Source organism: Pinus tabuliformis, chromosome 7 (genome assembly GCF_031772625.1).
Source record: "Pinus tabuliformis cultivar Carrire ecotype Pingquan chromosome 7, CPIR1, whole genome shotgun sequence".
Classification (NCBI taxonomy): domain Eukaryota; kingdom Viridiplantae; phylum Streptophyta; class Pinopsida; order Pinales; family Pinaceae; genus Pinus; species Pinus tabuliformis.
In genome coordinates this window covers 745108601-745136181 of record NC_142293.1, presented here as the reverse complement: position 1 = coordinate 745136181, position 27581 = coordinate 745108601, and the positions used below count along the sequence as shown (strand labels likewise).

At 34.3% G+C, this 27581-nt stretch overlaps 1 protein-coding gene across 1 annotated transcript in view; it reads right to left on the bottom strand.

Moving 5' to 3' along the window:
- Nucleotides 1-27003, bottom strand: part of LOC149249689 (AT-hook motif nuclear-localized protein 14-like) — a 67233-nt gene extending 40230 nt beyond the window's left edge. Inside the window, exons 1-4 of the mRNA XM_089458761.1 lie at nt 26849-27003; nt 25973-26749; nt 23916-23968; nt 3139-3267 (exon numbers count right to left, since the gene is read on the bottom strand). Of these exons, the coding sequence (XP_089314887.1) occupies nt 3139-3267; nt 23916-23968; nt 25973-26471 (681 nt within the window). The 5' untranslated portion in view covers nt 26472-26749; nt 26849-27003. The remainder of the gene's footprint in view (nt 1-3138; nt 3268-23915; nt 23969-25972; nt 26750-26848) is intronic.
- Between the last annotated feature and the right edge of the window lie 578 nt (nt 27004-27581).

Sequence of the window (27581 nt, the reverse complement as noted above, 5' to 3'; positions counted from 1 at the left end):
CAAATAATTATGCATGAACACAGATGCATAACGTATAAATTTCAAAAGAGCACATGGAATAGACCATGTACACAACAATTAAGCATTTAAACATGTAATAAGTTCATAAAACTTATCTTTTGCAAATATCTACCCATTGATTGTATATCTCAAGCATTCCACCTAGCCATATACACTGTTGTTCCAATTCTCTATACAGCACCTTGGGGTTATGATTCCACCTAAGCAAAGGCTTCCTAAACCAAAATAAAATCTCATCGACATTGCAGGCTTCTCTAGCCAAGGTACAGTTTATGATTCCACCTAAGCAAAGGCTTCCGAAGCCAAACTAAAATCTCATGGACATTGCAGGCGTTCTCTAGCCAAGGTACCAAACTGTAGTAGCGAATTACAACCTATAGCCTCTCATCCCCATCAATCTCTCATCCTCATCAATCTATATAGTTGAAGGAAGTGTATCCCGTTCACTGCACTTCAATATCCTGAAGTGTATCCCGTTCACTGCACTTCAATATCCCCTACAGTCTCTTAGGATGCCCCACTTCCCTTCCAAGGCCCAGCACAGGCTGGGCAGTAAGTCTCAAAGCACTGTAGCTCCAGAAATTCCAGGGGTAATCACGAGTCTCTAGGCACTCTCCGAGATTCACACTTTGGGCAACCACCTAAACAATCCTCATTCCAAAGCTCCAACCTTCCTCAAGGCAACCCATGAGAATTGTGCACTGAAGTCCCAATGGAATTCAGCTAAAATTCAAAGGAATCACTGACAAAACAGGGTTACAGAGCTTTCCTAGCTCACCTTCAACTCAGTTCAGCAATAACGAACCAGAAACAGTTCAGCAAAATACCGATTACTTAGCAGGGTCAACAAGTACAAAAGTACAGATCTGCTACAGCAAAGTGCAGTAGTATAGATGAGGTACAATGGGTAAGAATGAATGGAATAATGCTCTTTGTTGTAGAAAACAGGGTTAAATATGCATGGCAATCCAAGAACCACTTTGGAACTTTTTCTGAGACTTAGGTTAAAAATGTGACTTTTGCGTTAGAATGTAATATTATTTTTGGCATTAAGTCCATTTCTAGCCTCCTAGTGCCCCTTGACCTTTGCCTCTTGTGGAATTCTAGCCCTTTATACTCTTTTGTCCTATAATATACATTCATGATAGATTTTTATTAATTATAAGAAATCATGTGATCATTTTTATCTTTTTTATTAATTACAAGAAATAATGTGATCATTTTTATCTTTACAAGCACACTGCCCAAAACATAACAGCTCACTAACCTAACCTAAGTATCACATGTATATATACATTTACAATAAAGGAATCAAGTAGAGATATCACAAGTTTGATCAAGAAATCTAGAAAACTTTCTCCTTTGATCCCAGAATTGTCGAAATCTTTCCTCTTGGCTGCCTTTTCTTCAGCATTGTCCTTTCTCTCCTCATCTTGACCCAACTCTTTCAAATACCTTGGCCTTTCTATATTTTCTGTAACTTGAACTTTACATGCAGGTAAAATGTACGAAGGTTCTGGAGCTGATAAATACTTCCCATTCATGATTCTCCGAAAGATGCTCCAAAGTGGTGGTTGATCGTTCTCCCTGGATGCTTTTACAGATGTTTCTTAATGGACTATTCTAACTGTAGCAAATACCTATTAAAAAACACATAGAATCACGATGCAACTCCAAACTTTTGACCTACGAGAATGAAGGTGTATGACCGAAAAAAAAGAGACGTGAGAAATTGTGACCTTAGTCTTGCGCGATGTGCCTTATATATGATGTTTGTAACACGATGGAATGTGTGGATGAGTTCAATAACCGTATGCAAAACTTGTATAATTAAATAAACAAGAGGAATAGCGATGTGCCTTATATATGATGTTTGTAACACGATGGAATGTGTGGTGAGTTCAATAACCGTATGCAAAACTTGTCTAATTAAATAAGCAAGAGGAATACATGTCTGCTCGACTCCAATCAATTAGGCATGAAGATAAATCTTTACGAGAAAAAATCAATTGATCAACAAATATGCTCTTATAGCTGATATTTGTCTTGGCATTTGCAAAATAATCTATATGAGCTTGAACTACCATGCATAAGAATTCTGCACAAGTACAGCCTATATGTCTGGAAAAGAATTCTGCACAAGTACAACCTATATATCTGGAAAATTTTCAATTTTCAGTGCTAATTATTTTCTTTTCCCGGCTAGTTTGGAAGCCAGTAGGATTTAGATAACAGAGAAAACGCTGAGCTTTCACCTTTAAAAATTAATAAAGCACCTAAACAAAATAAGGAAACCACCCCAGAGTCAACTCCCTACCATCCATACACCTTTGATTCAAAAATATGGCCAAAGTCCAAATGTAACTTTGAATAAATAAATAAAGGAAGCCCTTCATGCTGTATAGTTATCTATAGTTATCCTCCTTCCTAGATTGATCATTACTCTAAATAATCTTTGAAAATGTGCTAACTTTAGAGGGTCTGAATCTTTGAAAATGTGCTAACTTTAGAGGGTCCTGTAAACTTTCATAGGGTCAATTCTTATTCATGCAATTCTAATTAAAAAAATTACTAAAACAGGAAGATTCAATATTGTTGTTCCAAATCAGACTTCATATCGAGTAGAGAATGAGGTTCTTCATATTATATAGATTTTTTTGTAAGTTTGGTAGAACTACATTTTCATTATGTCTAATTTCTCACTTCGAAAAAAAGATAGCATAAAATTTGAACTCAAGACTTACAATTTAGTGAGACTTCATTTCCATAGCTATTACTAATTAAACTACCCTAAATAGACTCTTCATATTATATAATTATCATCCTTATCAAAAGTATTTGATAATGTTCAAATCCATCACAACGGAAGAGATTTCTCAAAAAAATATAAAAAAAAATATTTGCAATAACAGTATAAGAACGTTAATGTAAGTAATCTATGTTTGCACATAGGAAATATTCAAGTTCACAATTTCCAAATAGGTGAAAATAGATATAAAAATGACAATATTTAATCTATTCTACATCATTATTATTATTTCCAAAACTCTATGACAAAAATAGCCATCCTAAATACAAATACAAACGTGTTTCAAGGAAGGTATTGAATTCCTATACCTCATACGTTACATTGCCACCTGACATCCCTGAATGAAGAGTCACACTTGAAATTGTTCCATTAGCTGAGAGCACACACACTGCCCAAGGTGCTTGCTGCGTAAACGCTGATATCTTCTTCGACACATCCTACATAACAATTACCATGTTAAAACAGTAGTATAAATTTCGGCATGTCGCAAGTTAACAAAAGTTCCTAACATTACTAGTGATGTATCTAGAAAGACTTTTAGATAAGTATAAAAATCATCCCCAGCTAATGCAACAGAGCATATGTACGAAGTTTGAACAATGATAGAAGTGGATCATTGGATAGAAATGTTTACATTTTTAATAAAATATTAATATAGATTTATTTTAATTATAAATTTTATAGATTTATTTTAACTATAAATTTTATAAGTTTTGGGAAAAAAATTTGAAGTTTGAAAAATGTTAAAAGTATAGATCATTGAAATGTTTATATCATTAATAAAATATTAATATAAATTTATTTTAATTATAGATTTGGTAAGTTTTGAGAGATAAAAAAAATTTGAAAAGTAAATTTTTTTTAAAATATAAAACTTGAAAAAAGATTTTTACCTTTAAAGAGTTGATCCTAATAAGTGTTTGATAAATTTGTGGTGGATGGATCTTTTTTCTCTATATATATTCGTTGTTTAAATTGCATTTTTGAATGCATAAATAGATTCAACTTTTTGAAAATTCCCTTGGACACTTGGATTGTATAAATTACATAGACTAAATTTACAATTCCAACAAATTTTTGCTAGATTTCAGACAAAATTGACAGAAAATATACCTTAAAACATGTCAAAAAGTAAGATAGTTGCTAGATTTCAGATGAAATTGATGGAAAAATATACCTTAAAAAGAGTCCAGACTTAATAATGAAACTACTTGAAATGCTTTTCACCTTAAAACATATTTTTTCCAATTACTTTATATAATATAGTTGATATTGATATGATATATTTTAATTGATAGAGGCATTGAAACAGTGTATTTATCAATCACAATGTCCAAATTAATTTTTTTGTTATTAATATATTTTTAAATACACATCAATATTACTTAACCCTGCATATTAAAATATCTTATTTATGACCCACATTAAAAAAACTATTAATTATATCTTTTAAATGTCACATATTAATTTCATAATAAAAATTGAATGAATTACACATTTCACTCTTATTGCACTTATTAAGAAGTAATTGAACTTTTTTACTTTCAAGTTTTAATTACTTTAAATAAATTTATGAAGTTGATTATTAAAATAAATTGTTTAAGATTGATATTCAAATAGTTTATTTAAATCTTGTATTGAAATATATTTAAAAAATATAAAAATTATACATCTTCTTTATATTTAAAAGTGATTAAAAATATTAATATAAGATTATTTTTACTTTTAATTGTTTTTCTTTTTAAAGTTAACATAAAACTATTTATGGCTAAAAGTGAGGGTAAAATATTTTGACCAAATGTCTCATATAGATTGTAATATCAATAAAGAACTAAGCAAGCACAATTAGAATAAGATTATTGATATTTTATAATGTTTTTAATTAAAATTAACCAAACATATACATTCATTTCATTTTTTATCCTAACTAATATTATTTTTTATGTAAATAATAATTTATTAAAAAACAAATCTGTCCACTTAAAATTGAAAACAGTAAAAATTACACATCTCCTTATTATCAGAATAAAAAATATACCGCTCAACACGATAAAATACAACTAAATAACAGCTCCAATAAACATGTTCAAGCAAATTGAAAAATTGAAAGTATTTTCTTTCAAAAGGTTCTACCAATGCAAATGTGACATTGGTGACCGAGATACGGGTCCGCCAACTAAGCACTAAATATGTACTTGGATCAAGAGGGATAGAGGATTACAATAGATTCCTAAACGTGAGACTATGTAGAGATGATTAACTGACAGAACACCATTGAGGCACTCTTGGGAAGGAGTATGCAGATTAACATAAACTAGCAGGATATACTTAATAGTAAGGACCACTAACTTGTCCACAAGATCATTTATATGGAACTGTGCTCACTGCTACAGAAGGTTTAAATCTGATTCAGAAATTTGGGTTTAAGGAAATAAAGGTGAAGCTGGAATGCCTTATTTCGGGAAGACGTCGCAAGCGCAACCTTTAATTTGTTATCCACAGCTGCAATAAAGCTTGCCACATCGAATTCGAAACAACAAACTTCAAGAAAGAAGATTTTAGACTCCTTCAAGTTAGCATCCCGGTATCTCTAATGAAGCAAAGATCTTTTGTGGGAATAGTATCAGGCCCAGGTTGAGGCTCTCTTTGGGAGGCTGACAGTCTCATTGGGAATGCTCCAGTTCAATATTGAGAAACGGAATTGGACTTTTTTACTATGACCATAAATAAAAAGCCTCCTTGAAGTTAACGATGAAAGAATGGATTTTGACATGGAACAAAATTCAAAAACTGGGATACGATGGGCCGTATCAATATGTCTTCTGCTACCTACCTAAAGAATCTCAAGGGACTTTTTTATTATGACCATAAATAAAAAGCCTCCTTGAAGTTAACGGTGAAAGAATGGATTTTGACATGGAACAAAATTCAAAAACTGGGATACGATGGGCCGTATCAATATGTCTTCTGCTACCTACCTAAAGAATCTCAAGATCATATGTTGTTACAATGTTCGGCAGTTCAATTCAGGACGAACGTTAATAGGTACTGATAGAGTTAATATCTAATAGTAAACACATCATGTATTACATAGCAGCGAACTTTATCTTAGGTTAGTAAAGCGGTGACATAATAAAGTCGCTTAGAAGTGTATTAGTCATGAATCACTATAGAGTTAGGTGAGAAGTTTCGTAACCTGCGTCCAATTAGGTCGTTTCCCTGAGACATCTGTCTTGACTTTTACACATTGAATAATATTAAATATCTCCTCTCTGCAAGTATTTTCCATGACACATATGTCCTGACTTGAGTCATCTGATATTAAATATGAGTACTTGACACATGGCACAATGACTCTCGGAACATGATATAGAGGATATGTTAGATAATATACATTAAAAAATATAAAAATTTAGTAAATTATATATAAAATATGAATTTGAAATATAAAAGACATTTATATGATGACGATACAAATTCAATCACACAACTAATATATATAACCAAAATAATGTTGAGTGTAAATGTAATCTATCTCTAAACCAAAAATACATCAATAAAGAGGCTCTAAATGGCCTATATAGTCCAAAACAAATCATGTTACAACAAATAACTAGTACTATATATTATCAAAATCATTGCCTATATTGGAATCCTCATCATCAATATCACCACCCTCTATACATTAAAATAAAGATAGAAAAAGCTTAACATGTCAAATCAAGATTTTGTTTGAGTGGGGTGCATTTTTACTAGGGTCATGACAAAGGAATTCAACAATCAATGCCGCCAACATTGAGGTACATAGAAGACTTGGCCCTCTTAATTAAACGTTAGTTCCATACCCTTATACACGACAACCTCCAATGGAAACATTGTAATCCCCCTAATCCTGAAATCTTGAAAACTATTGAGTTTGTTGGATTTTGAGTGGGATCTAAAATTCTAGTTTCTCCATATGAAATCTAATGAGGTTGAAACCACTCTCAAACATCCTGAGCCAATTAATGGTAATTTTAAAATTTTAAGTAAAAGGATGACAATTGTCATCCTTTTACTTCAAGAATTTAACATTATCATTAATAGCGTCAGTAGGGCCTAGACAAATCCACTTCCCAACACTTAGAATCCCTTTTACCATTGCTTAATTGCCCTTAGTTTCACTCCCAAACCTTTGCGAGCTCCAAAATTGTGACTAAGTTGTGCGACACTGAGGCAGTAAATCGATTTCAGGATGTTCTTTTCGTAGGACACGTGTCCAAATTTTGGGACACCAATAAGGGCTCATGTCTGACACCAGTAAACCTTGTGTCCTATGTGTCATGTCCAACACGAAGGATTCAAAACACGAGGGGGAGACATGTCAAATGACTTAGGTGTTCACTTTTATACATTGAATAATATTAAATCTCTTCTCTCTGCAAAGAGTTTCCATATTCATTATGTCACATAACTTATGTGCAACTTTAATATCGAATCAGAGTCAGGGTATAACATTAGCATTTAGGAGGTCAAAGCCTAGTAGCACAAGCTATTTCATGAAGCACATTGTAGAAGAACATTTAATGACAAGAACATGGTCAGGAAGACTGGCACACGAGTAAACAGATCAAAAGTAGAGGACAGTAGAAAAGAAAAGAAACACAAACATTAAAAGCCACAGCAAAGCTCAAAGATAAATCTTCTTGTCTACACAATTTTATGCGACGACCAAAAAGACGCATTTGTTATGATTGAGGAGCATTGCACTTGCAATTAAAGATTAGAATGGAATAGAGAGGAGACCAAAAGCGTAGTTGGAAAGGAATCAATATCAAAAGGATAGTGCATGAAAAAAATGATCTTAGATTAGTCAAATATCTTAAGATAAATCAATCAATCTGTGCACAACATAACATAAAATAAATGGTCAATAAGCCATTCACTGCATTGTTGGCCAACTTGCAATTATGCATGACGCAACGGAACAATCACATATTACGTTGACCCAAGTTTGTCTACACAAAGTTGTTCCATCTAAGACAATGAACATCAACCTACAGAATTTCACTTTCTACCACAATCTTGAAAACTGGACAACTAACAACTAGGATGAAGGGATAGAGAAAATGTATCATAGATCAGTGAAATATCTTAAGATAAACCAATCAATATATATATATATAACATAACATAAAATAAATGGTCAATAAGCCATTGACTGCATTGTACGGTCCAACTTACAATTATGCATGACACAGTGAAACAATCACATACCACATTGACCCAAGTTTGTCTGCACAAAGTTGTTCCATCTAACACAATAAATATCGGCCTACAAAATTTCACTTTCTACCACATTTTTGAAAACTGAACTAACCACTAGGTGAAAATGCAACATTAACTAAAAGTTAACCTAGAGAATGAAAGATGTATAGTACAAATAAACATTGGGTAGGTTATAAGCCACCTTACATTTATGCATGAAAACATTGAGTAAGCTATAGCACCCCTTACAAATATGCAGGGAAGAATTGACTAGCATATGATCACGAAAGGCATAGCTAACTAGGCGACAATCAGTGGAATGAAGAATGTAATAAAAAAACCATTGAGTAGGTTACAGGTCACTTTACAATATATATATCTATATGAAAGAATACCCAAAGGAATGAAAGATGTATGGAGAAAACATTAAGTTATAAGTGAGGGAGGATTTATAGTTTGTGTTTTATCTTTATAATAGGTAGGGAGAATTTAAAGTTCTATGATATATGGATAAATATATAGTACTCAATACATATATGTGTTAAATTTTTATAGTTAAGATAAAGTTTGAAACAAAATGGTAAAAAAAATTAAAAAATTGTTTTTATATTTATGAATAGTATTTCAAAAAAATCAAAATTATTTTTCCGCAAATAGTATTTTTAATAGAACCATTCATATATTCCATTTACGAATATTCAAACTAAATATTTTTCAACATGAAACTAATAAAAAAATCATCAATATAAACCATAATTGATTAAATTAAACCTTTGAATTTTTTTAAACTAAGATATATACAACTAGAATATGACAATTAAAAAATATTACACAATATATTTTTGTATACAATGTAAAAGCAAAATAAATTGTAAAACTAAAACAAAATATAAATATCACTAAATAATTAAATATTAAATAGTTTATCCAATTATGATATAATTGTTAAGTAATATTTTTATATATAATTTCCGTGAATTGGGCTCTAAGCAAGTTCTGGGTGTTATGGGTGACAGATTGTTTTTCTCAATGCCCTATGTTGTTATGGTGGACTATGCATGGGGTTTTTTGGGGTTGCTTTCAGTATTTAGGTTCTATTTTATCCTTTGCATTTTGGGACTTGTTGTGTTTGGTGCTCTGGGGAATTATTTCTTCGGCGTTTAAGTATTTGGCTGAGGTGGAAATTGTGCTACTTCTTGGTGTAAATGGAGACTTATGGGGTGTTGCGGGGCTTTCTTCTCTGGTCCTGGCAAGGGGGCGATTTTTCAAGGGGCGTCAGCGTTGTACGCTGGCTAGGGGGCTCCGGTAGTGGTGGAACTACAGGTCGTTGGGGAAGCAGAAAGAGTTGTGCGTCTGGAGCGTGGCTCCCCAGCGGTAAGAAAGGTGTTGGTGGATTGGCATCTGGCTGGAGGTGGAAATTCCTGGCCTTGGGAGCGAGTGGCGATTTTGGGGGGGGAAGGGGGGTGGGGCTCCTTATAATTTCTTCCGGTCTTAGCAGAGGCAGCTTGGTTGAAGGACTGGTGCACTCTTTGGGAGTTTCGCAGTGGTATTGGGGTGGCAAGAAACCAATAGCTTGTGTTCATGTTTGTTGGCTTTTTGATGTTTCCTGTGCGGTCGGGGCTAATATGAAACCGACCCCGAGGTCTTCTCGTGTGGCCAAAGCCTCTCCAGCCCCAGCTAGTTTAAAGGGGAGCGATCATCGTGGGGGCGCTAACGCTGGATGGGGTCATGGAAGTGGCAGAATTACAAGGCAGGGTCATGGTTGTGGTGGTGGTGCGAAACGGCACGGCGGTAGGGGTGGTAGCATGAGCCCCGCTGGGCTTGGGCATGGGGGCCCTCCTCGTCATGCGGCTTCGTCTAGGTCATCAAAGCAATCTGTGAAGGCTATTGGAGGCTCAGGACAGGACTCACTGGGAGGAACATGAGAAAGTGATGGAAGCACTCCAACAACGACATACTTCCAATGCCACCTTTGTGAGCGAGTGGTTGTGGTGTGGCGTGGCTAGAATCTTCTTGGTGTGGCGTGGCTAGAATCTTATTGCAGAAAAGATTGACAAATTGGAAGCATGGCTAACTTATCTAGAGTAGCATGTAGACTGCCCATATCATCCTCCTCCCCCCAAGGCCAGGGCCTGACAATCCTGCGTCATCACTTTTGATGATTAGCCATGGTGATTGGGGTGTTATGTATCTTGCAGGTGTTTTGGTGTTTTTGGCCTCATCGGATTTGGGCGGCAGCCCTTAGTTTATTTTGGATGTTTTGTAATGGTTAGTTATCAATGGTCAACAAACCCAGTCAGGGTGAGACCACTAGTTTTTTGGTATTGTATGTAAAATATTTTGACAATTAATAGAAAGTCTGATTCACAAAAAAATATTTTTATATATGATGCTCACAGTGATGGGGTGTACTATTAAGGCACTCTGTAATGTGAAGGTCACTAGTTCGAAACTCCATGGGCAAAAATCCAGCCATCTTAAGGGTTGGTGTGGCCCAAAGCAAGTGCAATCCCTGAGTGATTCTGACAGCTTAGATACCGCTAAGTCGCAGTTTCTCAAGCCAAAGATTAAGCAACACGTCATCTCAGAACTCACACAACTTAACAAACAAACGAACAAAATATTTTTATATATAATATAAAAAGACAAAAATTAATAATGATTAATTAAAATACAAATTTTAGCTTTTAAAATTAAAACATATATACTAAAATATTACATAACATATTTTTATACATCATAATAAATTTTAAAAAACACACACACAACTGCTTTAAGACTAAAATAAAATATAAATATTATTAAATAATTAAAAATTCTATCAAATTATGTTATGATGATTATAAAATAATGTTTCCATGTAAATTATTTTGATAATGATTATAATATAACATTTTCATGTAAATTCAATAGGTTCTTGATAATTCTCAAGTTTTACATGTTTCTACACCAAGTTGGTTCATTTTGGCATCTTGGCTCCTACAACCAGGCTGGTCAATGGATGGCTTAGCGCCATTCAATTCATAGTAGAAAAAACTATCTCTTATATTGACTTGTTTAAATCCAATGTATCAAGCTACTGTTTCTGGTTTCCCCTCAGCGACAGAGGATTTTGCGTCTCAATCTTTGGTTTCCCCACTCCAAGGAAAAGTTTTCCGACAGGTAAAGGGCTCAGACCCCCATGATCTCTAGACTGTCTGCTATGTATTTTACACTGTTGATCTAATGTGAATATCTTGGCTTATATATATATATATATATATATCAAAGTTTTCAAAACCAGCCTTGCTAACCGGTCACTGGTCTAACCGGTCGGTTAGCGAGCCCACCAGTCAAAACCAGCCAAAAAACCTGGTCAGGGTTTGTATCAAACCGACCAGTTAGGAGGCACACCCACCGTCAATTGAGAACAAAAAAAAAACAAACAAACAAAAAAACTTTTTGATTGTGTTTTAGGGGTTATGGAGGGAAACTAAGGGTGCTTTCCCTCCAAAAACACCCTCTCCAAGCCTTTAAGAGGTCCCTCTCCCTCTCATTGTCTCACACATCTCATTTAGAGTGTTTGTGAGTTTGCTTGGTAGCTTGGAGAGTGTTGAGTTTTCGCTGGAGTAGTGCAACAACAGAGTTTAAGCTAAGTAGTAGTCATCATGCCTCCAAAAGCCAAAGACACTGCATGGGCTCATTGTGATATGATTGATGGCAAAATGATCTGCAAATATTGCCAAAAATGCATTCAAGGAGGGGGTATTAACAGGTTCAAGCAACACTTGGCTGGGATAAGAGGCCATGTGGAGCACCAAATGAAATAATAGGGCATATTACGGCAGAATACCTTCAGAAGTTTGAGACTCAAGTCACTAAACCAATAGAGAAGTTTGTGATTGCAAAGTTTGGGAGTCGAGACTCAACCAACTGAGTTTGATCATGATGACTCATGAGAAGTTTCAAGTGATAATGTTGATCACTATGATAGTATTATCATATATGTAGACTTGAATCTTATAGTAGGCCACTGGCCCCATAGTTTGTAGGCTTTGTTTTTGCACTCTAGAGGCCATTTAAAGCCTCATTGCTTTTGTATTTTGTTGATGATATGTATTGCACTCGGTGCCATTTTGATATATTCACCTTTACATGGTATATAAATGAGCAATTTTTGCATATTTTGTCTCTATTGGCTTGGAATCATGGTTTTAAATCTTAAAAATAGTTTTTTCATTAAAAATTATTATTTAATGTATTTTTTTAAAACCGGTTCATTTAGACCAAACCAATGCCTGTTAGACCGGTTCCGGTCGGTCAACCGGTTCATTAGGTAAACCAATCCGATCACCGGTTCCAATTTTAAAAACATTGATATATTTATATATTGATACACATAAAATGTGTATTTGGATAAATTTAAAAGCTATCATCACTAAATGATTATAAATATGATAATGAATTCACATTTGTATGCTTTCACTTCTATATTATTTCAAGAAAATGAAAAACTAAAAAACAAGCAACCTAGAAAATGAAAAATGGATTAAAAAGGATATAAGACCTTATTTATAAATGACAATTTAAAAAACATTGTTATATATATATATATAAAAAACACGAGTCTAAAATCAAGACAATTATAATATTATTATAGAGTGAAATATTAAATAACCCATCAAGTTGTAACTTGTGGCATAGTGGTTGCAACGAGGCATTGCCATGTAAATGACCTATATTCAAATTTAGACAAGCATAAAATGTGTGCCTTGACAAATTTGGAAGGTTCTCCTTAGTAAAGTGGGACCATGATAATGCGGAGATGGGGTTTATTTCATAAATAAAAAATGTGTTTACCCTGATCAAAAAAATAAATATTTGAATAATCAATATTACTCGCAAAGACTTGAAGGTTAGTTTAATTTGTTAAACCATCCACCTAAGAAAAAACCATAAATCATAAATTCAAATTTTGTCAAATCTCTCAAAACTAACAACTAATTTTATGACTAAATACCCTCTATTTTAAAATTATTTAAACAAAAACATTTCACAAAATTTTCTTTAAAACATATAAAAATATAATTATTACATAATTACATATTATAAATAAAATATAAATATTTTTAATACACTAAAATTTAAAACTTAAACAATAGAATTCCCAAAAAAATAGATAATAACAGTAAGGAAAAAAAGAAAAAACAAGAAAGTGAACAAGACTACTTAAAAAAAGAGATATTTTTGGAATTATATAAGCAAAATCGGCGAGAAGAAGAAGAAAGCAGGCAGAAATCAAGATGTCTATGGTTGAAAGCGGACAACAAAAACACCGCTTTTTTTCATAACACAATGAAAATAAGGAGAGCTGGAAATCAGATTGAGCAAATACAAGTAGAGGGGCAAGAAATAAAAGGAATAGAAGAAATTAAGAAGGCAGCCCACAACCACTTCAAAGGTCTACTTTCAGCTAGTGACCAGCAAGCTGATAGTGAAGAATTTTTACAGCAAATAAATAAAAAAATCAGCGAGCAGCAAAACAGAGAATTAGATAAAGATGTCACTGAGGAGGAAATCAAAGAAGCAGTGTGGAGTCTACATCCTGATAAAGCTCCAGGACCGGATGGCTTCACAATAGCTTTTTACAGGAATCATTGGGAAACTATCAAGAAAGATTTAATGAGAATGATTAAAAATGCCTTTAAAAAAAACAAAATTGGGGGAAATACAAAAGCCTCCTACTTGGCCCTCATTCCCAAAGAGCCAAATCCAACTTCCTTTGGCAGATATAGGCCTATCTCCTTGTGTAATTCGTCCTACAAAATAATCACCAAAATTTTGGCAAATAGAATTAAAAAAATTCTGCCAACTATTATTTCAGAAAATCAAGGTGGTTTTGTACCAAGAAGACAAATCACAGATAATGTGATAATTGTACAGGAAGCCATTCACAGTAGCATCCAAAGAAAAGAAAAGGGAATGGTCATCAAGTTAGACATGGCCAATGCATTTGATAGAGTGAATCATAAATTTCTTGTAGCAGTCCTCAAAAAGTTCGGCATCTCAATAAAGTTCATAGATACCATTTTGGCTTGTATCACAAATCCATGGATAGCTCCTTTAATTAATGGAAGACCAAGTAATTTTTTTCAAAGCTCTAGAGGATTGAGACAAGGATGTCCTCTCTCCCCCTTTCTTTACATTATAATGGCAGAATCTCTAAGTGTTCAGCTAGAAAATCAGAGAGAAAAAAAAAAATAGGTATTCAGATCTCAAGAGGAGTCAAAGAGATAAATCATTCCCTTTTTGCAGACGATACCCTCCTCATAGGGGGAGCATCTTGCATCATTGCAAAACGATTCAAAAAAGTTTTAGATGATTTTCTTTCTATCTCAGGAGGACTTTTAAACAACAACAAATGCAAAATCTACAGCTGGAATATTTCTATAAATACAATGCAGAGAATCTCCCAAATAATGGAAATACCGGTACAAATAAAATGGAGTCATTTCATTTATCTTGGGCTTCCATTAGCAAAGGAAATGGTCAAATCAGAAGTTTGGAATAAGCATGTGGAGAAAATGAGGGGAAAAATTCAGAATTGGGGAATGATGTGGCTCAACCTGGCAGGAAGAACAATAATGATTAAGGCCCTTCTTTCGGCTCTGCCAATATATCAGTATGCAATAATAATGGCTCTGGCAAGCGCCCACAAGCAAATGGAACTAATAATCAGAAGCTTCCTCTGGCAAGGAGGAAAACAAGAAAATAAAAAATTCAGCTTAGTTCGATGGGAGCAAGTAACTCTTCCATTTGAGAAAGGAGGAATTGCAATTCGGTTACCAGGATTAATGAATATTGCTCTAGGGACCAAAATCATCTGGAGAATGATAAATGGCAAAGAACAGTGGTGGGAAAAAGCTCTAACAAGGAAATATTTAAATTGTCAAAGGACAAAAATGCTCTCTGAAATAATCCCAGATCGGCCCTGTACCCAAATTTGGAAATTGGTGAAAAAGACCATTCCCCACATAAGAGATCAAATTTCTAAAAATCCTGGCAATGGAGAAACAATTTCTATATGGGATGATAGAATAATGGGGGAAAATCCTCTAAGACAGCAGCAAAATCTAAGAGGATTGCAAAATTGGATGGAGGAAAAAAATCTCAACACCTTATACTCAATTTCTGAGTGGGATCAGAATATTTGGATAAAATGGAGAGTGTCAGCACTACCTCCAAGATTGAAAAGCCAATGGGAAGCTTTGAAAATTCGGTTAGTTGGAGCAGCTTCTATAAATAAAGAGGACCAAGATGAGTTTGTTTGGGATCCAAGCGGGGGAAACTATACAGTGAAATTAGGTTATGATTATCTCCAAAATTACAACAACCGTGATTCTGGAATCTCTGGAAAGCAGTTTGGAAAATGAGTGTTTGCCCAAAATTAAATTCTTCATATGGTCTCTTATGAAAGGTAAAATACTCACAGCGGAAAACTTAAAAAAAAGGCTTTCAAGGGCCTTCTAAATGTGTCATGTGCCAAATGGAGGAGGAAAATATCCAGCACTTGTTTATGAACTGCATGATGGCGAGGGAATGCTGGAAGCAATTGATAAGCCCTCTAGATTTAAGCATAAGCTCCTCAACGCAACTGACAAATCTTCACAAAAACTAGGTAAAAAGCTACCCTTATACTAAGAAGAAAAAAGCCATAATAAATAGAATATGGAAATGCCTTCCCTCCATTCTATGCTGGCAAATATGGCTAGCTCGAAACAAGTGCATATTTAAAGGACAAAAACCAAGTATAGGGAATATTCTATCAAAAACTTGGAGTCAAGTTTCAGAAATAATAGGTACAAATGGAGCAACAAGAATGGACCAGAACAACTTACAACAAGAAGAAAGAGACTGGTACAGCAAAGCTTCAATAGAAAACAAATCAGAAGCTTTTAAAAAAAAAAACAAAGACATTGCAAAAAACAAGGAGTGGAAATTACGTCTGAATGATACAGAAATGGCTGAGTGGATCAAAGAACAAAGGAAGTATATTCTATTCTTTGACGGAGCCTCAAAAAACAACCCAGGTAGAGCAGGAGCAGGTGGTCTAATTCTAGATCCGAATGGTAAGAGAATATCAACCTATGAATGGGGCCTAGGAGAGATGTCAAACAACAAGGCGGAAGCTTATAGTCTTCTGCTAGGCACAAAGATCTTAAATAAAAAAGGGATAAAGGACCCAATAATAATTGGGGATTCCGCAATCATTATTGCAGCTATGGAAACAGGAAAGGAGTTCAAAAGCTCAGCAATTAACAAAATAAGTCAGAGAATCAAAATAAACACAAAAAATATGGGAAAAATAGCCTATAAGCATGTTTTAAGAATTCAAAATAAGGATGCGGACACTCTAGCCAACAAGGCAGTGGAGAGGCAAGTCGGGACTGTGAAAGAGAACAATAAAACTTATGAAGAAAATATCCCATAATTCGTTTTCAAATGAGGTATGGATTGAAAATCACATGAGGACATATAACATCAAATCAGGCAGCAGAATAACTGAAGTTAGCAGCAATGACCAGGGGATCCTTTCTCAGTCGACAGTCCATACCATCAAGTGTTATCTTTCTCGCACAGAGCAGGGGATCCTTTCAATCCCAAAAATGATCCATCACAACTTAAAACAAGCCAACAATCGTCCTTCAGTTCTGAATAAAGAAGGTATTAGTCATATCAGGCATTATCAGTTCAGAAATGGTATCGACAGTCAATCTTGGTCTACAGTGGACACCTATGCTGTCATGAGCAAACGAAGCATGATGGATACCTGCAGCATTAGGTATTCTCACCATCCAAAAAATTATACATTGAAAGCATCTGCATAGTGGTTTTCATCACTGGGATAAGTAACGTGTAAGTATCACTCTAAGAAATGCAAGGAACATTTACGAAGAGCTCAGCAGAACGCATCTAAGTCATTGGCGGAATAGCTCCACAATCCTCCTCACTCAGCAATCGGATCACGTCCAGCGAAGTCTTGTAGATGAAGACTCAAGAGCTAAATGTGCGCTGAATTTTTACTACAACAGCAAAACTCAGAGCAAAGGTAAAAGTAACGCCCGTTTTTCCAAATTTCATTCACAGTATAAAAATGACATTGGCTTTTGGATTGAAAGCAATCTCAGTTTAGTTTCTATTCCTAAAATCCGTCCCTATCTGATCTGTATCTTTCATCTCCATTTTGCTTCCTCCATAATCATCAATACCCAAAGCCTTCTCTCCACCTCTGATCCTGAGAATATTGATCCCCCCTCCTCACTGTCTTACAAGCAAAACACTACCCCGCCCTCAAATTGTCATTGGGTTTCAAAGTTTCCACAGCATTGCAGGCTTAACAAGGAATCTTTGAAGATATCAAAAATAGTCCAGAACAAAGCCAAAAGAAGCAGAGATAAAAGAAGCAATCAGTCAAAGCCAAGAGCACATCCTCCAAGCAAAGAAAAAACAGCTGACAGAATAAAACAGAGAGGAAAAATGTCTTGCAATCCGTTAGAGAAAGTAGAGAAGAACGAGAGTTGCCCGACCTGTAGGGCCAACAGATTTATGATTGGTCGTTTCAACCAATCTCTTAAAGATCTAAGAGCCGAGATGAAGATGATTAATGTATACAAGCAAAGAGAAATCGACAATCAAAGAGCTGAAATTGAAGACTTGAAGGATAAATGCAAGCACCTGGAAGAAGTTGTGGATTATATCAAATCACTAAACCAAAGTCAACAGGGAGAAACCTCCTCCAGGTACAGCAAGAAAAGGGGACAGCAGCCGGAAGAGTCGGTGAACCAATTTTGGTGAATCTGATGTAATCTTTTCATCTATGCTTTGTAAATTTTGTTTGTTACTTGGGCAGTTTGTTAGACAGTATGTTTTCTTAGCTTTCGAAAAATATAGAATCAAGGTTCCAAAGGCCGAGGCAAGGACTGCGTTCCCATTTTGTGTCTCCCTTGTCAACCAGAACCCTCTGGAATGTGGACTTAGCTCCTTCCTTTTTCTTTTTTGTAATACAAAAATAACCAATCTTGTAAAAAAAAACAAAACAAAACAAAACAAAAAACAAAAACATCTCAACTTAATTCATCTTAAGTTTAAAACTTGAGAAGGTAATTTAAAACCTAAAAACATTGAAAAAGCTAATTTAAAACTTAAAAACCTTTTCAAGTCTTTAAACTATATAACTTGTATGCATAAACTAAGGCTTCATTGTCGCTTATGAAAATGAATTGAAAAAGGTAATTTAAAACTTAAAAACCTTTTCCAGTCTTTAAATTTTATAACTTGTATGCATAAACTAAGGCTTCATTGTTGCTTATGAAAATGGATTGAAGGTATTGGATATATCTTCAAAACTTTGGAAGCTTCCTCGTTAGTGAGGAAATGTAAACGGAATATAAAGATGTAATTATGGGAGACACGCTCTTCCGTGATGGTAGATCACTAAGCAATAGAGCTTCATAGCCTGCACACATATTTAGGAAGTCTGGGAAAGAAATGTTTACTTGATGTATAGCACTGTATAATATTTTATATAGAGGAGCAAGTAAAATTATTTATCAGATAATTGTAACAAGAACCATAATCATAGTGCCAATAAGATAATAAGCCTAGCTATAAACATATGAAATGGGAATTTGCTTTGTACAAACACTCACAAGGTTAATAAGATAATAAGCCTAGCTATAAACATATGAAATGGGAATTTGCTTTGTACAGACACTCACAAGGTTAACCACAGCTAGGTCATTATATTAAGAATTTCATTAAGCTGAAATTACATACGAACAAGCACGTTCTCAGTAAGATTGCAGTTGGCAAAGTAAACCAACTACGATAGCTTTCAAGCCTCATAATTTACTTTATTTCTAATGCCAAAGGATGGTGTAGCAAGCAAACTTACTGCGGTACTAGAGTCAAGCGAAAGAACGATATTAAGAACGCAGTGAGTATGAAAATTAAGGATAGACGCTAAAGTGCATTTAGTCACTTGGCAAATCATAAACATGAAAAGATGCACACCGTGACTTTGGCAAGTCATCCATGAAAGAAGATCCCCATGAACGACAAACCGAAAACTTCCAATCTACCGATGGCAAGTGCTCAGTCTATAAAGCAATGGAGTCCGTTAAGCATGTGTTTGGGATCACAGGCCTAGTTTATGAGGCTAAGGATCCTAGATCAGATTCCAACTATAGTCAATTACCTTTTGACGTGGAAAACCAAGTTTTTAAGATAATTTTTGATGTTTTTAAGATAATTTTTTATGTTTTGGGTGAGTAGCTCGAGCCATGGAGGTCATGGTTTTTTCTATTATTCATCTGTGTTTAATTTTAAGGAATATTTTTAAGGAATATGTTTGGCTTAATGTGATAAGTCTTATAGGCAAGTGATTTTTGGGATAGATTCTATTCCGATAGAGTTAGGATATTTAAGCTTTTGCTAAGTCATAAATTATTGGTGTATCTAATTTGTGGGCTATTATAATGTTAACTTACTAAATTTAGATCCTTATTAATAATCACACTACACACTTGAGAATTTTGTAGCAGACTTCTAAATCCTTTCAAGTTAATAATTTGCAAAATAAAAATGAAGCAGGTTAAATCGACAACTCAAGATGCGATAAAATAAGTTCCTCCATTTTGAAATCGCACCATAGAAGATAGCAAACTGAAACACCTTTTCTATATAGACTCGAGTGAACAAATGGTGGAGATGACAAGTAGCTAAGGTCAGCTTAACATAGCAATAAGCACATTGACATTCATTAAGAAAATAGAGTTTAGGCTTCTGTGATCCATATTATGTTAGAGAAAGATTTCGGCGAAAATCTTTCTCTAACAAATGATTTTCCATGTGATTTTATCTGACAAATGATTTTCCATGTGATTTTCGCCGAAATCTTTCTCTAACAATTCATTAAGAAAATTAAGAACAAAAATAACGGATCCTATTTTTGGTCCTTAAGATAATATCTATTTTGAATTGCCATAGCTTTAGGAGTGGGCTGGCTAGCAATCACAAAGTCATTAGCCACGGAGAGCACCAAAGGACAAACTTACGGTGCTATCACATGCCCCAATCTTGATTTCCAATGGGCTGATTTATCTTGTACCATATGTATTCAGTGTTTTATTGATCTAGGTAGCATTTCGAAGAATCAACATATCGGAAATGCCAAAATAATAAGAAAATGCAATCATAACTGTACAGACACCTGATTAGAAATGTGAAATTTTATAAATCTAACACATTTGCAATGTGAAATTTTATAAGATCTAACATGTGGAATGTGAAATTTTATAATATCTAACATGTGCAAGGAAAAAGGTAACCTTCTGCGTGCTTATCATGTACAACAATATAAAGAAAATGCGTCAATTAATTTGTACCAATGTGGAAAAAGTCTAAGTCGGGATTAATTCAGCAAAGGTCCAAAAGTTGAAAAACTTGTCAAAGTCGGGAGTTTTTTGAAAAAGTCGGCAAAATTAAAAAAACACAAAACTATTCATTTTTTTTTTAATTTTTTCTTACATCTAGAGTATCCACAACATCAAATAAATGCATTTCCACATAAACATGTAAAGAAAGCTAATATATAATACGTATATGAAGTCTAGTGCTATATCACATATCAAAATAGTGAATCAACTACTGAATTTTGAGTCTTGTCTGAGTCTCAACTCTCAAGGGTCAAAATATCAACAAAAAATATAATAAATGTATATCATGAGTTATCTAAAAGTCATCAAGTAATCAGTCACTGAGATCCTCTTCCCCTTATAATTTTTGTTTCCGCTAATTGTATTAAGAAATGAGTCATGCATTTATTTAGTAGATTGTAATCTACTTGGGTAATAAGGTGTTAGGTGGTAAGTCCAATGAAAATTAACAGTGAGTATCACAGTAGATGTGAAAATTAACGCTTGGTGACTCCAAACTGCTTATTTTCTGAGAAAACAGTAGATGTCAGATTACTAACCTAGCCTTGGCATTTCCCCATATTTACAGGGAGTTCACCACTAAAGAAGATTCCCTTTCAAAACATGCTCTCATTGTAGGAAGGATCTTTGTTGTCACAAGATTTCACAGGTACTTTGTTCCTGTCTGAAAAATGGGTTCTTTTTTGAGGCACTGGTTTTGTTTTTTTTTGACAGGTTGTTGTTGTTTGATCTTCATGACCTCCTCTTTGTTGTTTCTTCTGGAAGCATTCAACAATTGTAACAATGATTTTGATGGTGTGGGGTTCTTTCTACGAAAGACTATTGTATGCCTATCCTTTTGGTACTTTTGTAATCTTTTGAAGGGGCAGTGGCTGTTAGAGTCTGGATCACTGAAAGCCTGGAGGCTTAGCCAATGTATACTTTGCTTTCTAACTAGAAATATGAAGTATAAAGATTTGTTTTTCCTTGGAAAACAAAAACATATCCTAACCTCAAAACTAACAGATTACAAATGACACTGCTATGCTCGCAAGAAGTATGACAAACAATACTATGCAATAACTTGAAAATGCATGGATGGAAGCTTCAATTTACAGTTTTTTCATCTTTGCGGCCTCTTTATCCGTGGCTTGGGAAGGGAGGCCGACTTTTTGGGTCGACTCCCGATTTAACGAAAAAATCGCGATTTTTCCCTATGTGAAAAAGTCGCCAAAAAGTCGAGGGATAAATCATTTAGATCAAAAAATCGCGTTTTTAGAATTAAATCACAATTTTTTGCAAACTTTTTCCACACTGATTTGTACTACTTACAACAAGGGAAAGATTTAAACCTTATTTCTACAAGTTCAAGTGGAGATTAAGAGATTAAACTCCTACTTCTTTTAATTTCAGGGCGAAACTCAACTGTGAGAGTCTTTACTAAGAATTACTTGCATTATTGTACCTGCATTTATTGTCCAAGGAAAGATGGGGGCTCGGCAATTAAATTCTAGACTCTTTTCATTTATTAAAGAGACATTCCACCATATGAGCTTTTTTCCAAAAATGTACTCAACAACAACATATACTTGGCAACAAACAGCTCCCCCACCTAACCACACATGGACCATACAAGTTGCATATACAGCATGCACCTAAGGATGCAATATGAGCTCAAACTTTTAGAAAACTAAGGTTGAGATCTTTCTTGGGAAATACAAGAAAGAAGCACAGAAAACAATACGACTAGAAGACAAGAGGACCATTTGCAGAAGCAGGTCTAAAAATTTTAATGTATCATTATTAACTACTATCACAAATAAAAGCAGCTTATTTATTTGGCTGATACCACTATCACAAATAAAAGCAGCTTATTTATTTGGTTGATACCACTATCACAAATAAAAGCAGCTTATTTATTTGGTTGATACCACTATCACAAATAAAAGCAGCTTATTTATTTGGTTGATACCATTATTGTGGTAGTAGAGATTCCTCAAATAAATTACAGTACAGGGTGGATAATAATTAAATATTAAATTATAAATGTTATTAGAGATCCCTCATATAAAATATACATAAAATATATATTGGATAATAATTAAATATTAAATTATGATTGTTATTAGAGATCCCTCATATAAAATATACATAAAATGTATATTGGATAATAAGTAAATATTAAATTATAAATGGTATATTGGATAATAATTAAATATTAAATTATAAATGGTAGTTTAATTATTTAGTTTAACTAACTGCTATCAATGTTATTAAGATTTAGGCTAATTTTATTCTAATAGGTGTCTAGTTTGAATTCTTTTTGGGTGATGTACACTAAGTTACATTGAGAGATTTACTAGAGATATCATCCCAATAGGTGTCTGATTTCAATCCTCTTTGGATGCTGCACATTAATTTACACTGAGAGATTTATTAGAGATACCATCCATGAATGTGGGGAAGCATTCCTTAGATTTCTCCATAACCTCTTGAACAAAAAAAACATATGAAATTAAGTAAACTGTTTACAACCGGCTGAGAATCAACATGTTGATGTGTCACAAAGCATCTCAACAAGAGTTTTACGTTATATTAATATAAAACTAGCTTTGTTCAGGTAAAAAACAATTAATGTTTACCATATTCAAGCAATGACGTAAATTCATTCATTTTAGAGATATGAAAATAACATGTACTGACTGTTTCACATGTGCATTAAATTAAAACCACTGTAAATCCATCTTAACCGGATCTCTTAAACATCGAGAGATCAAAAAACAATTGAGATGCAATTTTTTTGACGCTTAAAAAACCCCGAGTTAAGATGGATTCGCAGTGATATACTTTATATAAATATAAATAGAGAAAGATGAAAGATAATACTTTGTGTTTACAAATTTGATATGAAACAATTTACTATATAATATATATGGTTGATTGACTCAAAAAAAATATTTAAAAACGATACCAAATAAAATTAATAAATTATTTCATTTTTTTATTTTTAATAATTAATATGATTTCATTTTTATATATATATATATATATATATATATATTAAAAATCATTATTTTACCCATATTTAATTTATACATATTTTATGTGTATGAATCACTCCAATATATCCTAGTACAAAGAAAGCTAATCTACCAGAAATAAAAACATGAATCAGGTGCCAAATAATTTGCCTTCTTCTTTTTCAAACAATATAAAGGCGATGGACAGAATTACTTAATTCATAAATTCATTCAAAGATGCAACTTCAATATTCATTCACTGTTTCATATGTGTGTTTAATTGAATTGAGGCCAGGTATGCTAAAATATAACACAGATGAGTTACAAATGAAGAAATTGCACAAGAAACTGAAAGATACGTACCTCCCCGTCTTCAATTGTGATGATGTGTGGAGTAAATCCATGACCCGAACTCCCTGTGAGAGACACAGTTATAAGTAAACAGAGTAAAACAATTCATTGTCAAGGAATGGCCTCGAGAACAATTCATCGACTAATAGCCTCTTTTAAAAACACACACCATCTGAGACACATCTAATTTGAAAAACACTAAGTAAATTTAAAAGATTGGAAGAACGAAAATCAAATTCACTGCAAGCATAAGTGGAGCCATTTATACAAACCATCCAGCGCTAAATAGAGGGAATTCAACAATGTGCTCGGTACAGAATGTCATTAAGATCCATATTTTCATACCTAAGAAGAATTTGTTATATCACACAGAGAAATGCATATCCAAATTCTAAATGGAGTTTATATTCAGTTCCTTATTGTGCATTTGCAGCTACCAAGAATGGAATATGCTGAATAGCACGCCTGTCACACATATTTGTTGATCTACCTAAAACGAGAAAGAGTTTGCGTATGACCTATTTCAAACATTATTACAAGCCTGCAGGATAAAGGAAGATCAGATTCAGAAACTTAGAGAACAACACGCAAGCCCTCTTTAAAACGCTAAGTCTTTCTACGAAGATACCGATTTTTTTTTAAATCAGTTGAAGTTAGCTACAACTGAACTTCCACATATTAAGTCAAAGTTAACTACAACTGATCCTCCACAGATTAAGTCAAAGTTAACTACAACTGAACCTCCACATATTATGACGGACGTGGTGAGAAGTTCCAAACACAATCAATGACGGAAGTGGTGAGAAGTTCCAAACACAATCAATATGTAGATTTATGACGCTCTTTATTACATAGAAAAGGAATCCCAAACTTAGGGGGCATTTCCTGCATGGCTCCACTAGGGGAAGCCAAGTAGCCTGCACCAAGCTTGATGGAAATCCAAATAAAAATCCTATATCTCAATTTCCTATAAATTTTCTGCAGGCTATTCAGACGCACTAATTCTGCTAAGGTGAACTTTTCAATTACTTATTAAATTGTTGAACTGTCTACCTGACATATGTTGGTACAATTTCCCTCCCAACGGATGAAAATGAACTTCACACAAACAGCAGTTTACCTAGAGATCAAACCCATTCTAATGCATCCAGTAGTAGGAATCAAAGTGCTTAATCTACTTTCAATTTCGCCACTGGCACCTGACCAATCGTGCTACAGTTTTCTATCATTCAGGTTAGTGAAATAATGATTCAATTATACATGCCAACCACTAATAGAAACTAACTACATCTAATGCCAATTGGAGGACTTAATATTAATTACTGGAATTCAGAACAAACCTGTGCCAATAAGAAACTAGTTTTGATATCAGAATTGATCATATTTCTGTAAAAGAAAGCCAGTCAATGAGATATGAGTGAATCTTAATATAGTAGTAGCTAATTATCACTTAGTTTTTTTTTTGCATCAAGAGAAATCATGTGAATTCTATAATTTGACCTAATAACTTTTCAATAAAGAATTTAATATTAATTATTAAAATTCAAAATAAGCATATGTAAATAAGAAGCCAATTTAAAATAAGATTAGGCTACCTTTTCTATTTAAAGAACTCAGTAAATAAGAAATCATAGTAAGTAGTTATAATTGTTATATACTTTTGGTATTAAGAGGAGCAAGAAGAATTTTACAGACGGAATAATCTATCAAACCTGTGTGAATATATGTCTTAATAACAATGTATTAAATCTACACAATGTATTGAGCATGGACATAGAAACAAAAACCTATCTAAAACATATTTTCTTCCTTCCTTGTATAAAGAACTATGAACCCCAAACTCCCCATTAACAGAGTATAACACCCACTTCAAAAAAATTGCAGGTTTAATCTTCCCTGTTGCACCCACTTTAAAAGCATTTACAGCTTTAATCCTCCCTAGTGCTAGTGTTAAGATTGGGGTTAGAACAGAATTACTCCCTTTCTCGGAACCTAACATTAAATGAGATTATTAAATTACCATTCACAGCAACACAAAAGAAGGAGGATGGTAAAGGACAACCATGTACCAAGTGCAGCCAACTGAACTTTCTTGTTGGAGCCGGCGCCGGAGCCGGAGCCGCGGGCTCGTTTTTCGGATAATGACTGAGAGCTGGGAGTCAATGGAGATAGTCCCAAACCTACTCCATCACTACTGTATTTCCTGGGTCTTCCTCTCTTTCTCTTCAAAGGCTCTGAACGAAACCCCATATTCATTCCCATCCTAGGAGGTAATGGATTATGAGGACCCGGTGAAGCAGCAGGCCCTTCTGGAGGAGAATTATTTGGATTGGCATTGCCAATTGCTAAAGATGAAGGAGGACTGGACATGAAGCGCAGTGTAGCGTTACTGGCAATGCCTCCCTGTGGGATGTAGAATGGATTGACATTAGAAATAGCATTGTTATTAGCAGCAGCAGCATTGAGATTCGTGGAGCCGTGGAGGTGGTGATGCTGTTGGAATCCTGGGTGTAAGAATGAAGTCGGCCCTGAAGTATGAAGGCCGGGGAAATCTCTCCTTTCATTCATAAATACTCTACTGTACTCTGCTTAATTCAGCTTATAGGCTTGAATTTCTTTATAAATCTCAGTGTAGTTATATGGAATTTCTTGTGTGTTTTCTAGAGCATTACTGAAAGCAGCAGAGATTCCAGATCTGAGTAAGAGTAAATTTTAGTGTGAAAAGAAGCTGATCTTGATCTTAGCTGCTGCGGCCACCGGATTTGTAACGTTTCGAATGCTGAGAGCCGCCGCGGGGGCTCGAACCGTCCACCACCGCGGGAGGACAAAAAAATTATGTTGTTCTTCTGCAAAACCCCGGAGATTTAAAGGTACCCAACACAAATAATATAAAAAGATTTTAAAAGATTTGAAAAAAGATTAAAAAGACTTTTAAAAGAAAAAACCTGAGTAGACAGTGGTGTAAAAGCTCAGACAGAAAGATCCGCAGGGCATTAAAAAAATGGGCGAGAAAGACAGATGGATCTGGAATTTAACCCCATAATAATAATTTAATATAAGAAGAAATAAGAGGCCTCCCGTGCTCTCTATGCCATTGCCTTCCATGCATCCATAGATACACACAAACCATGCATGCAGATGTATGCATGTGAACATGCATCCAGCCTTGCTTTATGACCGCCATTGTTGAACATTGCAATCCAATTTCAACCGTTCAATCGAGCCCATCAACGGCATGGCCGGTCACTGTACGTTAGTGGTAGGACAGATGGCGAGGGTAGGGTAAGGTAGGTTAGGTTCGGGTCACACTTTATGGGTTTGATTGCTCGCTTATCCAATCTTCAACCACCATGACCATGCCTATTAAAAAACTTTTCCATCTTTAGCTTTCCTCACTCCCACCGATCCTAACCTTTCTCGTGCATGCTTTTCCACCTCTAACCCTAGGTGTGGGATAAGGGAGCTTTGGAACTTATAGTTCCATTGTTCATTGGAATTTATACTTTCAATATTATTATTTATTTGAGTTTTTGTTTTCCAGAGGTTTAGTGAAGGTAATTCGTTGTTATTATTTTATTTAATTGAAGTTTTTTTAATTATGTAGTTTAATTAAGAGTAGAAATGGTTTTTTTTGGTTTTTTTTTTTGGGTTAATTTTAACTAAAATATGATCAGATCT